We start from the raw sequence: 17384 nt of genomic DNA on the forward strand, positions 1-17384 counted from the left end.
TGTAATGTTCAAAAACCAATTTGACAATAAGTTAGAATAAATAGCCACTTTTGTCCCTCAATGTGTAATTCGTTGACAAATGTGTTCCTTAAAGATGAAAATATAAAATTTAGTCCCTAAAAGTGTAAAAAGTGCGACAAATATATTCGGCCGTTAACTTCCATTCGTCACCGTTAATAAAATAGCCTACGTGATAGGGGGGACAAATTTGTCATCAAAATGATTGCCAATGTGGATTGTGAGCATATGCGCATATTTGTCACCGTTAATAAAGTAGTCTACTTGGTACATCGAAATGATTCTCAATGTGGATTGCCAGCATATGAACATATTTGTCATAATATTTTTTTTTTACTTTTCATCTGTCCACTCTGCTGACAAATGCGTCATCGAAAGATGAAAATATAAAATTTAATTCCTGGAAGTATAAAAAGTATAACAAATATATCTGGACGTTAATAATAGATTGTGACTTATTATTATTATTATTATTATTATTATTATTATTATTACTATTATTATTATTATTATTATTATTATTATTATTATTATTATTATTATTATTACGCGTTTGTAATTTAATGCTCATATTCATTTAATACTTATGCAATATATTTTTTAAATTGCCTTTTAATATATATATTTTTATTATTTTGATTTTCTTGTCAAACCTTAATCTTTACTGTTAAAAAAAACTTTATCTTATATCTTATTATTTTATCAAATTTCTACTAAATTTCTCACTTTTAATCTTTAAAATTATTCCATATCCCAATTCCAACTTAAGTACCCTTATATTTAGATTGAAAATAATATGTCGAGGGTTTTGAGTAGAAAAAATACAATCGGTCGCGGAACCAAATTTATTTATTTTAAAAAATAATTTAATCAACTATTTTTTTAAAAAGTCTCACAAAATTTACACTAGATAAAACTAAAGTGGAATTATAAGTCTTTTTCCTTAATCAATAAAACGTATTTATATACCTCAAATATGAAAGAATCCCTTTGATAAGCCTTATGTGTTTCCACTCGAGACAACACTTATTATACATAATATGAATGAAATGAAAACAGTTAACAAATAAAGAACTCAAATAAATTTAAATAAAAAATATAATAATACTCAAACTAATACAGATGTTAACTTCAAAAAAAAAAAAAAACTAATACAAAAGTTTATTCTGTCTTTCGGATGTATAGTTATATCTCTAGCTGATTTAGGGACCGCAACAACCTTGTATTCCATCTGACATATTGATTGTGGTAGAGTACGTAATAAAGATTAATAATTAATTGAAGAAACAAAAAATTTTAAGAAATAAAAGGCTTTCATTTTTTTAAATGGTAACTCAATTTTTTTATATCATAAAACTAAATAAATTTATTTTATTTTGGAAAATAAGTAGTTAATTTGATTAATTACAAAACTAATTAAAAATTTGATAGGTGGATAAATAGATGGATAATCAAAGTAAAAGAGTTGAAATCTTAAGTTGTATTTTACTATTTTTTAGTCCCTTTTCCCCTAGCTTCTCTCCTATTATTAACGTCCGGATATATTTGTCACACTTTTTATACTTTTAAGGACTAAATTTTGCATTTTCGCAGGGACGTATTGGGAAGACGAAAAGTAAAAAAAAATATTACGACAAATATGCCCTATGTGACAATTCACGTTAACAATTATTTCAATGACAAATTTGTCCCTTCGTGCCAGGTAGGCTATTTTATTAATGGTGACGGACTCGGAAGTTAACAAGTATATTTGTCACATTTTTTACACATTCAGGGATGTATTTGTCAGCTAATTACATATTGAGGGACAAAAATGACTATTAATCCAAATAAATTATAAAATTTAGGAACTAATTTATCATTAAAGTTTTTGTAAAATCAATATGTTGCACGTATTGCATTATTCAAAATTAAATTTGAATTTTTATCATTAGAATTAATCTGTCACCAGTTATAAGAAAAAAAGAAGAAGTTGATAAGCCCAATCAAGACACCGAATTGGAGTTCTTATGAAAACGAGCCCAAATCACAATCTCAAAAACGGTCCACACAACAAGGGCATCATCAAAAGCCCCAGACAAGAACATTGTGTGCAGAAAGAGCCGAGTTAAGAAGAGTCTTTGGTGGAGGGAAGAAGGGTTGAAGCACCTTGCACTGCAAAAGAAAAAAACAAGAAGAAAAACACAGCAATGGAGGGTGGGAACAACAGCAGCATCAACAGCAACCCTGAGGAGTTGGCGGTGGGGTGCTTGCTTTCGATCAGGACAACGTTGGGCGACGAATTCGAAGGCCAGGTCGTGACCTTCGATCGCCCCTCCAACATCCTCGTACTCCAGGAGCCTTCCAAACCTAGCCCTCGTCGAAACCTTAGGTTGCTCAAAGCCAATTACATCAAAGACTTCACCTTTCTTGGCCATGCCCAAGACCCTCTTGATCCCAACACCTGCTTCCTTGACCTCACCGCTCTCCAACAAAGGGAAGATGTTGCTGTCAGGTGTTCATTCACTTTCACTTTCCCAACTTTATGCTTTTTTTTTTGTTTTAACAATTGTTTTTTTTTTTATGAAATTAATGTGTGATTTCAAAATGGTTTTTTTTTTTTTTCGGGTTGTTTGTAGACAAGCGGAGGCTGATGCTGAGAGGATTGGGGTTGGTGTTACCAGCGAGGCACAGAGCATCTTTGATGCTTTGTCCAAAACGTAAGTGCTGATTGATTGAGTTAAATATTGCTGTGAATTGAACCACAATAGTGTGGATCAGGATTATTTCTTTTACTTTACCTAGTGTAGAGTAAGAATACATTGATTTTTAGGCAAATGCTAACTAGTTCCCTAAGGATACCGGTTAAAGAAGTAAAAGGGGGATTTGTTTTTATTAGGATGTGTAAAAATTGCATTCTCGTGTGATTTTCAATGAAACTCTTTTTAGGGCACTGGCTAGCAAAACCCTAGTTTTTAAAACTAATGGATTTCAAAACATGATGTATATAGAATAAGATAACAATTAATAGAAAATGTGAAAATATGTATGATAAAAGAAATTAATAGGGCTGTGCCCTTCCTATTTACCAAAAAGAAAAAGAAAGCAATTAATAAACTCGCATCTCGTGCCTTGCCAGGATGGATAGGTTTAATTGAGTAGGGAAATAAAAATGGTCAAACTGTGAGAAAAGGGGGAAATCCCCAAATTTAACCGAAACAGTCATTTTGTTTTCAAAAACAATGATCTAGCAAATACATAATGTGAACTTAGCCATATCCCAAGCCAATATAGTCTAGTACGTGGTTACTGATGACATGCGTTGGTGCAGAGTGGCCTTGGGTGGCTGCAAAATTAGCAAAGATGTGCGTATTTGAATAGTGGTCGGTTGCAGGGCTTTAGTGAGGCATATTGAAAACTATAGGCGTCGATGGCGTGCTATGACAGTGTGGTAGGGCAGGGTGTCCCTAGGTTGCTATCGGATTCAAATGAAGTGGTTTTCAAAGCATCTTTTCATGGCTATCTCAGCACTACCATTATATAGGATTCAGAAACCCATTTTTTACCACTAAAACAATGTTGTTTAGGGTATTTTGGGTAAAATCATTATTTCTCTCCCTTTCTCTAATGCATTTTTGCTTCATAAACATACAGTGCATTTGGATCTGCACTTTTGACCCACGTTCCATTCCATATTTTTTTCAAGTCAAATTGCCTGTGGATGTAGAGGCTACTGAGAGCTGCGTTTCATGTGACGTGGTTTCTCGTGTCTGAAAATTATGCACATAATAGGATTTGAAGACCTTCTTGACCATTCCACAAAAGTTACCTCTATTTCGTGCATTTTTAAAAAAATGGGGATCACTTAATACCACTAGTTGCACTCTTTAGGTATTTGGATCAATTTTTGGTGCTTGCTTCAGAGTATTAAAATTCCCATTCCCCACATGTCTTAAGGGTGCCTCTTTGCCTTAGGATCTTCATCTTTCTAGCTATTCAATATTTTTCTCAGTAAATTAATTTTCACTAGTTGCACTTTTTAGGTATTTGGATCAATTTTTGGTGCTTGCCTCAAACTATTAAAATTCCCACTCCCCACATGCCTTAAGGGTGCTTCGTTGCCGTAGAATCTTCATCTTTCTAGCTTTTCAATATTTTTCTCAGTAGATTAATTTTCTTTTTAACTGATGACATTTGCATGTACCCAGGCTTCCAGTCCGCTGGGACAAGACAGTCATAGTTGTGATGAATGAGGTGCGTGTCAGCAGTCCATATCACTCTGAATCTGTTGTTGGAGGTACTCCTGCTGCAAATGATCGGGTGAAGAAAGTGGTAAATATCTTTCTTTTGCTATTTGTTATGTTGTGTCTAAATGTTTGTATTAATGGCATGTCAAATATCATCTAGATTGGTATGGCATTATGTGCACTAGAGTTGCTTGTCCATAGGGCTTTAAGATTTCTTTTTATTAAAAATGACATTAGCAAAAACCAAATGAAAACTTAATCAAAAGAACTTGGTTTTCCTTTAAAGTTAATTACACATATTTTTCTTTAAGAAGCTTTTTTAAGTAGTGCACTAGTGCTACAACCATTAATTTGAAATGGCCTAGTGATGAGGGGTTTGGGTAGTTTGTAGGTGCCAGGTGGTTATAGGTTCAAATCTCAATACATGATTTTTGACTGCAGTTGAGGTTGAATTTGCATTTTGATCAGAAAAATTGCTAGAAATTGAGGGCAAATGTAGCCCGATAAGGTCGCAATTCTAGTTGCACACTGCAGTTTAAATTCATTGAGTCAACTTTCAGTGATTTCTTATGTCTGTTTAGGGAAAATAATGCAATTTATTTACCCTGATAGTCTTTTCAAAATAAAACCTTTTCTGTGATGCAAAAACTTTTGTTAGCTAGTACATGGTTGACATTGATTTTTCATTTTTCTTGTTTGTAGCTTGAGTTTGAGAGGAAGAGGTTGCAACTTCGCAGTTCTGGTGGTCAGTAAAGTTTTGCATTCACATCCTTTTATGGTCATGAAGCACCTCCAAGGAGGAAGTGTGATGGATATGTTGCTTTTAACAAAACCCTAAAGAGGGTTTTCCAAGGCATATTTCTGACTTCAGATATCTTTTGATTATCTGCTGTCTTGAGCTCTCAAGTTCTGTCTTGCTTATGGAGTTCATTTGAGGTACTTCCTCCGGATTCTTCATAAAAGTGAATGCTGAACCATATGATTGATCTATTTCACTTGGAACCCAAATAGGTGACTGGGTTTATATAATTTGTTGGTTTGCTATTGGGAAGTTTAACCAATTACAAAGAGCTAACATGAAGTCAAACTGACTCTAATTTGTTCCTTATATAATAATGCAAATGCTTTGGATAAGTCAAGCTAACATTCCTGCCGGAAGCTTTCTTGTTTTGTTTATTTGTTATTTCTAAAAATTTGTGGTATAATTGATTTGTTTTATTAGGCTGTCCCCTCTTTTATAAGGCTTCAGTATTGTTGTTTTTTGAAAATTAGTCCTCTTTGGATAGATCTCTTGTAATATTTGATTGCATTTTGGGGCGAAAGGGGAAAGCATGGCAGAGACAAGACTTGAGAAGTACTTTTTTTGGGGGGGGGGGGATATGGGTAGTATGCTCGAGATAGTGCTCTAGTAGAGATGAATGAAATAACAAATACATCTGAGTTCTTGACTTCTTTTACTGCACCATTCTTTGTCTTGTTCTGAATTTGTCCTCTACATCTGGATTTGGAGGTTCCAGTCTTCATCTTTACCGTCTCTAAATTGTTGTCATTCTCTGTGTTCAAGTCTGATTAGGAGGCTTAGTCATTGTCTTTTATGCTAGGGTCTATTCTGAAGGTTCTGGCTGTTTCTCATCTTTGTCCTTTGTTACAGATATTAGTTGAATTGGTTATTAGATAATTGGTTATAGTTTGTTGAAGTTGTTAGTTTATACTTGATAGGTGCTGATTCTCTACTTTTATGCAAGGGACATTTATGCCTAATTGTGTTGTTTTCCTCATTTTTTCAATCAACAATTCTTCTATATTTTTCCCCTCATTTCTTTGAATTTTCTTCTTTGGGCTCTGTCATGTTTCCCCACCTGGTATCAGAGTGTTGGCTTCTAATGTGCAAGGAAAATTCCCTTCTGTTGCTTAGAGTTTCCCATGAACTCATTTTCATTCACTTTCCTAGCTTTCTCTTCCATAGTTTTCTCATATTTTTCTCACACCTTGATTTTTCTTCTATCAAACTCAGATCCAAGCTATCTTTCTTACAATTTACCCAAGCTTCACTGCAAATTTTCTCTCTCTTGCCCTTCTCTAAAACTCCTGATTCTGATATTGCCACAAAGTAGTCTGAGGTTATGGTTCTCAAGACTCTTTGTTGGCTTTTTCGCTCCAATTTCAGCAACGAGAATTTCTGTTTTTCATTGAGACCTGGATGTGTGGTTTCTTGGAGCTTAGTGCATAGTTTCTTAAAGATTTTGTTTGAGTTGGTTGTTTGTTTGAATGTTGTGTTTGTGGTGTTTTTCAGTCATGGTCGATGATATTTGACCAAACACTGTTTTGCCTATGATGGCACAAAGGCGGTCAAATTTTATTGTCTTTCCTGGTCTCGTGTTGTTCTTGTTGTTTTTCCCTTTGTTTGCAAGAATGTTTAGTGTCCCTGTTTTTTCAGGCCACAGCCCTATGATTAGTGTCATTTTGTTTCAATCCAGTGCTTCAATGAAGCTAGCACTATTTGCACTCTTGGTTTCTTGACATCATGACATTATTTGAGCTCATGAGATCTAGAATTGCTTGATTGACAAAATTGTTATTTTGTGGACTGCTCTCATTGGTCTATTTTACTGTTCAATCCTGATATTGAATTTATAATGCAAAATGGTTTTAAGAGATGAAGGTCCAACTAATCTTTTTTGGCCTCGAATATTTTCACTTCAAGTGTTTGTTTGATGCCATATTCTTTATAGTTATGAATGGTCTTACAGGCATGTATTTTGCTGGTGTTTTTTGGTTTGATTAATTCTTATCGCTACCTTTGGTGTCACTTTCTGTCATCGTGAAAAATTTGATGTCATTGCCAAGGGCCAAAGGCCAAGCTATTCTGATTGGTTCTAGTAACGGAACTAGTATTGCAAATGTGATTCTTTATCCAAGACTCAATTGTATTATATTACCCACGGGAACATTAGATGATGCAGTGAGCATGGCTTAGGAAGTTGAGTTGAATTTCTTCAGGAAAATGGTGTACCTGAGGTCTCTCAGGCTTGGTGAAGGCCTGTTTTTGGTGTTACTGGTTATTCATAATCTTTGTTTAATATGATATCTCTTTTAATTTTGTCACTTAGTGAGTTAAAAATTGTGCTCACAAAGTCCAAGAGTTTGGTTTTAGACTTTTAATCCTCTTTGACGTTCCTTTTGTAAAGGATTGGTTTGCATCCTAAGATGGTTTTGATGGAAGCTTCTGCCTATGGTGATTAAGTATGGATGGTTAAGCATTGGTATTTTTTGTTTTGTTTTAGTCTTGAGTGGTTAAGTCTCACATTTAACTTGAGCTCTTGATGGTTAAAAAACATTGAGTGTAAGTTCTACCTGGTGGTTAAGCCTCTTGCCCAAGTTGATCTTGTTGATAATTCCCACATTTTTTTTCTGCATCCCACAATGCACATCACATTCTATTTTGTTGATTTAATTACAGCTTCTCGCTTTTATTTTATTTTGTATTACGCATCCTAAGTTGTAAGTGCTAGTATGTACCTTTTAGCATGGGGGCCTTAGTTGAATTGGTTAAGTTGGAGTCAGTGAGATCAGAGATGGTTGGTTATAGTTAGTTGAAGAGTTGATAGGTGTTGATTCCCTACTTATATATTTGACACACTTACACTTCGATTGGATTGGATGAATAGGATGGAAGGGAAATGAGAGGGAGTGGAATGGTTGGGATAATGAAAGAGAAAGACACTTTCTAATACTCTCTTATTGGTTGAAATTTATTAAAAATTACAAAATCATGAGAGAAATTTATTAATTATGACATGGGATTCACAAAATTGTGATTTTTAACAAATTTCTACTAATAAAAAATTGTGTTAGAGATATTGTTCCTAGCATTTCATGTTTGTGCCAACAAAGGTTAGTCCAGTTCTTCTATCACAAGGACGCGAGTTCGAATCCTACTGTGGATGTGAAGACTTTGTTGGTGGGTGATCTATAATTACCTTTGTAAGCACTTAGTGAGTCTTGAACATGTCCTCACATACAGGATACAACATGACACAGATATAATGATACAACAAATTTTTTAAAATTAAGGATACAATACGTTTTCGATACATGAAAGTTAGGAAATTATCACCTAAAAATGTCTTACATGTTTTCCCTTCTGTTGAAACACGCCATGGGAAGCGTAACTAGATTATTTAGAAGGAAATGCCATTTCTCAAGTTAAAATGTGAGCTTTTGTTGCTGGTTGTTTGAGAAGTTAATGGAAGAAATAGGCCATGCATGCATGAAAATATTAGGCATCTACTAGGGAGCAACAAGCCGACTTGGAGCATGTTTGGTTTTCTGATTGGGGTGTTCCAAATTCAGTTTCCTGACTTGTATGGTTACTTTAAAAGTACGTTCACACATTTATATTGTGCCTGAAACCAAGTTTCCATAATAGTAAGACTAAAGTTTCTTTTGCAAACTCATTTTGCAAAATGAAAACTATTTCAAAATTAAGTTTGCCAATCTTAACCTATTCCATAAAAGTAAGACTAAAGTTTGCCAATCTTTTGCAAACTCATTTTGCAAAATGAAAACTATTTCAAAATTAAGTTTGTCCACCCAATTAATTCCACCGAATGTTGGGCAGATATAAGAAAAGATGAACAGAAGTTGATCTACATAAATTTGTCCATGAATATTTCAGTGTACGTGCCCTCTTCTATATTTCAGGGCAAGAAGCTACGGGTGTTTTTGCACTGTTAGATCTTTTAATAAGGGTAAAATGAAATTTTCCATTTCATCCCGTTTTCTTTCCCTCATTTTTCAATATAACTAAACAATTAAAATGAATCATTTCATTTCATTTCTCTTTGTGTCTTTAATTCAAACAATCCATTTTCCATGAACAATCCCTTTTAATTTCCTGCCATTCACTTTCACCTACATCTATATATGTTGGTCCCTCATTTTTTTTTTCTTCCTGAACTTTTCATCTCTTTGCCATGCTTCTCAACATCCTTTGCATTTCATCATCACAACTCGTCCTTTAAACTGCTGGACTAGATCATTTCATTTTCTTAAATCTAACGTGGTATTTCATTCCATCAGGCATCCACTCTTATTATGAATGAATTATCATGAGTTTTTGTTTGTCAAAAAAAAATAAAAATCTATTGTGCTAGTTGCCAATTGGATTTTTTAAAAAGAAAGCATAAACTATTTGTAACTCCTGAGTTTTATACTTACTACACTTGATACTCCTTTGTTCTATAACCTTACAAAAATAAATCTAATTTTTCCCCTCGTATAACGTTGGACACCCTTCCCCTCCACTCTATCTCGTGTTTTTTGCGTTTTGTGCATGCTATCCTTTTGTTATTTATTCTTTTGTTTTAGTTCATGTCGTTAAGTAACAACACTAACTGATATTTTAAAAACAATATTAATAGTTCATTAACTTGTCACATCATTAAGAAATTTAACAGGATAGTCACATATAATTATTTATTTTTTTTGGTAAATTGTGTTTTTAGATCTCTTATTAACTACTGAATTGTTTTAAACATTTGAGGAGTTAAAAATTCTTTTAAAATTAGACATGACACTAGAAAAATAAACAAATTAGAATCAATTTGTATATTTCCTTACGTGGTTTCCATGAAGCCTTATTTGAAGTAGATTTGCACCTTGGAGACATATTTCCATAATTTGAACATTTTCTCCCATTTTTAGAAAAACAATTTATCCTTTGTTTTATAACGTAAATAACGATAGTATTGTAAAGTTTAGAGAGGCAAGGTTATCTCATTCCGAAGGAGTTGCAACGAGACATTGCATATTGAAGAATTGATGGCAGTGAAATTGAATGTCAACTTTAAGCAAGGTTATTGAATCTTTCTAACTTAATTGGTTGCTACCTATCTAGATTCTACCATTACTATTGCGACTCTCAAAGCTTTATTGTATGATTAAGTTTAGGGATGAAAACGGCACGGATGAGGGATGAGGGATGAGTTTGATCCTTCGTGTCTCTATTCCTACAAAAGACGGAATGGTCACGGGTATATGTATAAAAGATGTGAGTTTGAGTATATGTTTGTCTCCATCTTCATTAGGTTTTATTGGGTTTGAGTATATGCTCGGGTAATCCGCTATACCTTTTTTATAATTTTACTCTACTTATATATTTTAAGCTTTTAATTATATTTTAATTCATACAATATATAAATGATAAATAACAAAAAAGGAAATTTATAAAATTAAGAATTTGATTATATTTTTAGTTAAATGAATATTTTTAAGTTTGTTTAATTACTTAACTATTAAGCTAATTAATTTATATTTCAAAAATTATTACAATAAAAATTATTCAAAAATTTATATATATAGTGACAAAAATTATAAAGGAAATGTAATAATGTTGGGTACGATATAATTTGACTCATCACATCTCCATCCATATCTTTACTTAAATAATTTAAGTAATATTTATACTCGTATTTATATATAGTCAAAATGAATATTTAAATATTTCTCGTTATAGTTAAGTGGTATCCACAAGGTTATTTCTCATGTCAAATTAAGTTGAGTAAAATGTCAATGTCAATGTTTAAAGTAGACATTATCTATAATTAGCTATAATAAAAATTAAAACCTAAATACATTAGAAAAATTCAAAAAAAGAAGAAGAGAGGCATGGCTCATGTGAGAAAAGGAAAAATATAAAATACAACTTTTCAGGTTCACATTCTTGTTATATAAAAATAAACAAAAAATAGTATGTAATTACTGCGGGTAACAATTAAGAGTTTATTGGGATAAAACTTGTAAAAAAATGTTTTATATTTTTTTTTTTAGTTTTTTCTTTCCTTCATAACAGGATGACGTGATATTTTACAAGTCAAGTTGGTACTTAATAAAAGTTGACTAATGCCGGGATAAAAAAACAAAAAAAAAAATTCTAATGGTAAAAAGACTAATTCAAATGTAAAAAAAAACTATTTTATAGGGACTCTAATATTGATTAAGCCTATTATAAAATCATTTTATCATGGTTTTAGGCTAAAAATATTTTCTCTTTAAAAAACGCAAAAAAAAGTTCTTAAATTAAAGACCAAACTCGGATGACTATTTCGGATGTGACACATTAACGGATACAGTTAGCCGCAAAATGATACACTAATTACTCTGTCTTGTATAGTATATTTTCGGGACCATCTGTTAGACATTTATTCCAACTATCTCTATTATATTTTAGAAAGTTCATCTAAATATAAATTTATATTTTAAAATGAATTTTTTCGAATGCAATAAAAAACAAGATGTAATACTGAGAGTGTAATATACAATAATACATGTGTTAGTATGTTAGATAAATGCGGAAAAGGAAAAAGCCTGTTCCTAACCTTTTGATACCTTTATTATATCTAGCACTAGTATACTATGACATCACTTCCTAAGCTAAATAGCCATATATACATTATAGCTTTGACCTCAACGTTTTTCTTTAGCCCACATAACAATGGCTGAATGATTTCTTCCATAGTAGTATAATTTACTGATATGAACGTGCGTTTTTCTAAGCATTCTAATTCAACTCATAACTAGTAAATATCCTCTGATTACGCACGAGTTGCTCTGATACGCTTTGTTATATTTCGTTTTTTTTGGTTTTAGTAGTAAAATTATGATTAGATTAAGAAATAAACTTTTTTTTAATGTTAGAAAATTCACAATTCGAGATAAATTAATAATACAAAGTAGGATAGACTTTAGTTGGGATGCATTAAAGTTTTAATAGATATAAAAATGATAATAATTTAAATACAAATATGTAATTTAAATATAATTATTATTATACTTCATTGTTTATAACGTTATGATATATAATCAGAAGTGCACTGAAATACGGTAAGAATTACATAACTTAATCATGAAAACACCAACCAAGACATTAGTGATACTTGCAGTTAAACTTTAGCTCAATCCTACACTTTTGTGATGTGGACAATGTTTGATGAAATGTGTAGGAATCTAAAACGGATGTGATCACATTGAGCATAATTGTTTGCAATGCTTGCCTTCCATATGCAGTGATAACCTGCAACGTATAGTGTGAAATTAAAAGAGTAAGAGTAGTTGTTTTTCACTTTCATTGTCTAGAACAAACAAAAAAAAATTGCTAATTGCTATCGATTCCTTGTCAAAAAAGCTTTCAAAACAAAAAATGTTTACTTGTAGTTTCCATACACAAAATAATTTAAATGTATTAAAATAATGTTTTAATGATATGAAATACATGGTTTTATACACATAAATTGAATTGGTTTGTAGAATATGTTTAGTATTAAAGTAATAATCCACCTTGTTTGAATGTGTATGAAATACATGGGAAATGATTCAAGGCTTACTTCATAATTTCACTAATCACGTAAATATCAATAAAGAAAATTAGTTAAAGTCATGAATCAGATCTTGAGAATGACATAAAATAGTATTATTGATGTACAATATGTTTATTTATATTTTTAAACCTTAGTGGTAGTAAAAAAAAACACTATTTGAAGTATGCAATGCTTGCTTTCAAAACAAAAAGCTACCATTTTGCAAAAAAGTTAATAGAATAACTTGCTAATTGAGTGTTCAACATTCATTCTACCTGCAATTTAAATATAAGTGGTAAGAATTGAACTATATAAAAAGAATCTTATATTCAATTGAAGGTATAGGTTTTGACTATTGTATTTGATCAAATGACCATCATTGTTAATCTATAGAAAGTAAAATAGGGTAATGGTTCATAATATAGAAAGTTTTGTTATAGAAGTACTCTATTGATGAGGACATGACCAAGAGCAAGGGCAATGATCTATTTGAAGGACTTGGAGGACCTATGACAAAGGCTAAAGCAAGGAAAGCTAAGGAAGCTCTTCGACAAGTGTTGTCCATACTATTTGAATACAAGCCCAAGTTTCAAGGAAAAAAGTCCAAGGTTGTGAGTTGTATCATGGCCTAAATGGAGGAGGACTAAATAACACCACTTTGTCTCAATTTTAGAGTGTTTAGTTTGTCTAAATAATGGCCCAATCCTTGTAAAGTTGGCTGACCAAAAATATGTTTTGGGTTAATCAACTAAAAGGGCTTTAGTTTGGTTTAGTTCAAGTTGTAATAAGGGCCCAATTGGCAACCTAGGCATCAGTCTTTTGGGAGACCAAATGGTGGCTGGCTTGATGGCTGTTGGGGGTGACTTTTGGTTGCCACAATTTCAGTTGCACTTAGCCATTAAGTTCTTTTAATTCCCTAGGTTAGTGACATTAAGTTCTTTTAATTCTAGGTTAGTGGATCATTACTAAAATTTGATGTAAAGTTTCTATATAAGCTGGACCATTTTATCAATAAACACAAGTTGAGTTTTATTCAGAAAAATTAGAGTTTATCTCTTTTATCTTAGTGAGAGTGATTCTCCTAAGTTTTTGAGTGATTCAAGAACACCCTAGCTATATCAAAGGTCTTTCACATCCTTTGTGTGTTGCCCTCGCCGGAAAGAGTGATTCTTTCCTTCCACCATTTCATCTTCAACCTTGTTCTTTCAAACCCCAATTTCCAAAAAATCCAATTCTGCCCAGAATTATCTCGTGACCATAACTCTCGTTTTACTCGTTCAAATTAAGTGATTCTTGAGCCTAAATTGAAATCCAAAACTAGAGCTTTCACTTCGTTTAGAATCACCTCATTTGGAGCCTTGTAGCTTGAGTTATAGCCATTTCTATATTTTTGTCCAGTCACCATTTAACCTACGTTTTTACCATCTCATTCGTCCATTTTATGCCAAGATTCACCTTATTAAGTCCCAGGAAATTAGCCACTTCCCAGCCCTTGAATCTTGCCAATTTCCCATCCTTTTCTTAATCAATTTTTTGAATTTTCCAACAAGGTTTAATCCTAGACGATCCTAAGTCAGCCTTTGTGCCATGTTCATATCATCTATAATACCGCTTGATGCAATAGTTAACACAATCTCTCGCTTACTTTTAAGGGTAAATGCTAACGTTTTCCACATGAATGTCTTGCTTGTCCCACCAAAACCATATAAGAGAAAGGAAGAAATTTCAACAAAGAAACTTTAAAGGAAACAAAACAAGAGGAAGAAAGCAGGGTTCAGCTTGATAAAAAAATGAGAAATCTGAGAAAAAAAGGGAAATAGAAATTTGAGAACTAAACTAAGAAAGGAAAAATGAAAAATCAAGATTTTTATCACCTTATAAACATTGCAAGGCTGAAACAAACATTAACCCAATCTCATACAATTAACAACACCATATATCATATCAAAAGAAATAACAAAATAAGTGAAGATAATTTCAATTTTTTTAAGAAGTCTTATCGAAAGCACGCAATTCTAATTTTTGCAAGGAGAAGATGAGAATGCTTCAATAATATGGAAAAGAGATGATGAAAACTGTATAGCCATGAAAAGAAAACTTTCCTCTTTGTTGTAGTAGCATTCCATAAAAAATGTTGGGCAAAAAACTGAAATTTAGAATGATCAGTCAATTGAAAACAATTACCTCATTTCTTAGCTTGAAAGTAATAATATTGGTTGTTCTAGATCTAAAAAAATATAACTAAAATCATAAAAGTAAAATAAAATGGCATAGTTCATCAATAAGATGATGATTCATCTTTCTCCTATTCTTAGAGTCATTTTTTCCTCTTACAATAGCAAGCAATAATATTGGTTGTTTTGGATCTAAAAAAATATAACTAAAATCATAAAAATAAAAGAAATTGACATAATTCATCAGCCACATGATTCATCTTTGTCCTCCTATTCTCATAGTCATTTTTTCTCTTACAATAGCAATTGGTACACACTCATAATGAGATATATATATAAATGACAAAAACAAAAAGCATATACAATAACCACTCTTGGTCGGTAAAAAAAATACAATAACCACTATTTCCTCATTGAATCCACTTAGCATTGAATCACAACCAACAGATACACATACACTGCACAAAGGAAATTCACACACATAACACTCATTCTCTTTGTATCAATAGACACAATCTCACTTATCCTATGCTAGACAATTGTCTAAAAATGAAGAAGACTAACAATGTAATTTCAATAGCCTAAAGAAATAATGAAAAGAAAGTAGAAGTAGACATATCAATACAAGGGGGGGGGGGGGGCTATATGAATTTGAAACAAAGTATAATAAATAAGAAACAAACATATTTAACAGAATATACTACCATAAACTATAAAGGATAATAGCCAATTATTACAATCATAATTATGATTTGCTTGTGACATTATTTTCTTCCCCTGAAACTAACACATTCCATGATTCAATCAACATAATGTCCAAGAAATTGAGTAAAGATTTGGTAGAAGAAAAAAATGGCCTCCAATTGGACAAGTGTCACAAATATGCTAGGCTAAAATGGTATTTTTGCTAGCCTAAAGATTTTATAGTAGATAGTTGAAGGGCGCTTTTACTTTAACAGAAATGAAGAGAAATCATTGTTCAAACAAAAATGACAATTTGTTAAACATTGTTTCGCCGAAAGGAACACAAAGCACCTTTAAAAGTTGTAAATTATATACATAGGTTAAATGTGTGATTATGTAAGCTGTTGTGATCTCTAAAAAAATGTAAGCTATTGTGAAATTGAATTGAATTTTATAAATATGATTTTAGAATAAAATTGACATTAAAGTGAAGTAGTCGGGGTTGATCCTGACATTTTATGGGTTGTAAGTAAAATAATAAATAAGGGCTCCTTATATGAAAGAATTTGATGTTATAAATTCATTTTACATAAAAAAAATAGACACGTGATTTTATTAAAATTGACACAGTTTAATATACTAAATTTTAGTTCAAAATTTGTTACAAGAGTTGTTATTTGTGTTTTTTTATCTTGTTAAAAAAAACAAACATTTTGAGTTATTATTATAATAAGTTCATCACTTGATGTTATAGTTACTTGAAATGGTGTGTTTAAAAAAATATGTTAAAAAGTGTGCATCAATTACTCTTTTACTTGAAAATTTATTTAACATAAATTTATGAATAAAACACTTTTAATCACATGTCATAATGAAAATTAAATCTCTTATACTTTTTAATCATATGTCATATTTAATTTGATTAAGAAGGCATAAAATGAGACAACAATTTTAATTTATTTTTAAAAATAATATAATAAACTTGCTACATAATTAAAAATATATATTTTAAAAATCCTTTTCGGAATGAGTCTTAGGCCGTCACACCCCTGGACTATGTCCAGGGTCAACATTGGAAGTACGTATATAATGTAATTTTTTAACTTAAACTCGATACCATTAGTTAAATTAGAACAATTGGTGTCAAATTACATTCATTAGTATATTGTCAATATATTTGAATGAATTTCCCAGTTTATTTCTTTTCTCATATTATATTTGTATTTAATAATATATTTATGCATTTTTTATTCATAAAAACAGAAGTCTTCTATTTTTTATATTATATGTATGTAAAAATTTAATGTAGCATGCATACTAATTTCTTCTCCTAGTCAATAAAAGTCTTTTAGTAATGTACCTTTTATAATTTAGCAGATAATTAATTGTACATAATTAAATTATGTAAGTGATGCCATAGACTCTTAATCAATTTTGCTTAAGCTTTAAAATTATTTTAATTGATTTGCCATTGTGGTTGAAAATTTAGTTGTGTTATAAATTATTTATTTGATCGGTTATTGTATTTGTATTATTGTTCATGTTGGAGTATTTATTATTCTTTATTAATATTTTCCCATAACTAGTTAAGTTATTTACTAAATTCATGAGTCAGTTATAATGTGTTTGTCATTGCGAAGCGTTATGTACGCGTGTCTACTTTCATTCAAAATCACATCACAACATATAAAATAATGCAGAAGCAACAACTGTTAGCTTTATAGTAATGTGGATCCGATCTGACGCGATGGGTTATCATACACAATTTACTTCACCGAAAAATATAGTATCAATAACTTTTATGCTCTTGTTTTTACTTACTATAATGTGTAGATACAAATAACTAACAATGCCTTTACATTATCTATCTAGGGTTTCAAAGCGATTTTTTCTATTAAGGAAGTCCATGTTTATTTAAACATAAA

The 17384-nt window shown here is 31.4% G+C and overlaps 1 protein-coding gene across 1 annotated transcript; it reads left to right on the forward strand.

Moving 5' to 3' along the window:
* The first annotated feature begins 2068 nt into the window (after positions 1-2068).
* On the forward strand, positions 2069-5468 carry LOC114423194 (protein LSM12 homolog). The gene is made up of 4 exons (XM_028389851.1): positions 2069-2512; positions 2637-2717; positions 4206-4329; positions 4947-5468. The coding sequence occupies exons 1-4, from the start codon at positions 2208-2210 to the stop codon at positions 4995-4997; spliced, it is 561 nt and encodes a 186-aa protein (XP_028245652.1). The 5' UTR covers positions 2069-2207; the 3' UTR covers positions 4998-5468.
* The last annotated feature ends 11916 nt before the right edge of the window (positions 5469-17384 follow it).

This window comes from Glycine soja, chromosome 8, assembly GCF_004193775.1.
Source record: "Glycine soja cultivar W05 chromosome 8, ASM419377v2, whole genome shotgun sequence".
NCBI classification, from domain to species: domain Eukaryota; kingdom Viridiplantae; phylum Streptophyta; class Magnoliopsida; order Fabales; family Fabaceae; genus Glycine; species Glycine soja.

Excerpts from the sequence above, each read along its gene's own strand:
- LOC114423194 (XM_028389851.1), top strand. The coding sequence starts at position 2,208 with ATGGAGGGTGGGAACAACAGCAGCATCAACAGCAACCCTGAGGAGTTG. Across the intron at positions 2,718-4,205 it reads TTTGATGCTTTGTCCAAAAC|GCTTCCAGTCCGCTGGGACA; the intron begins GTAAGTGCTGAT and ends GCATGTACCCAG. Across the intron at positions 4,330-4,946 it reads ATGATCGGGTGAAGAAAGTG|CTTGAGTTTGAGAGGAAGAG; the intron begins GTAAATATCTTT and ends TCTTGTTTGTAG.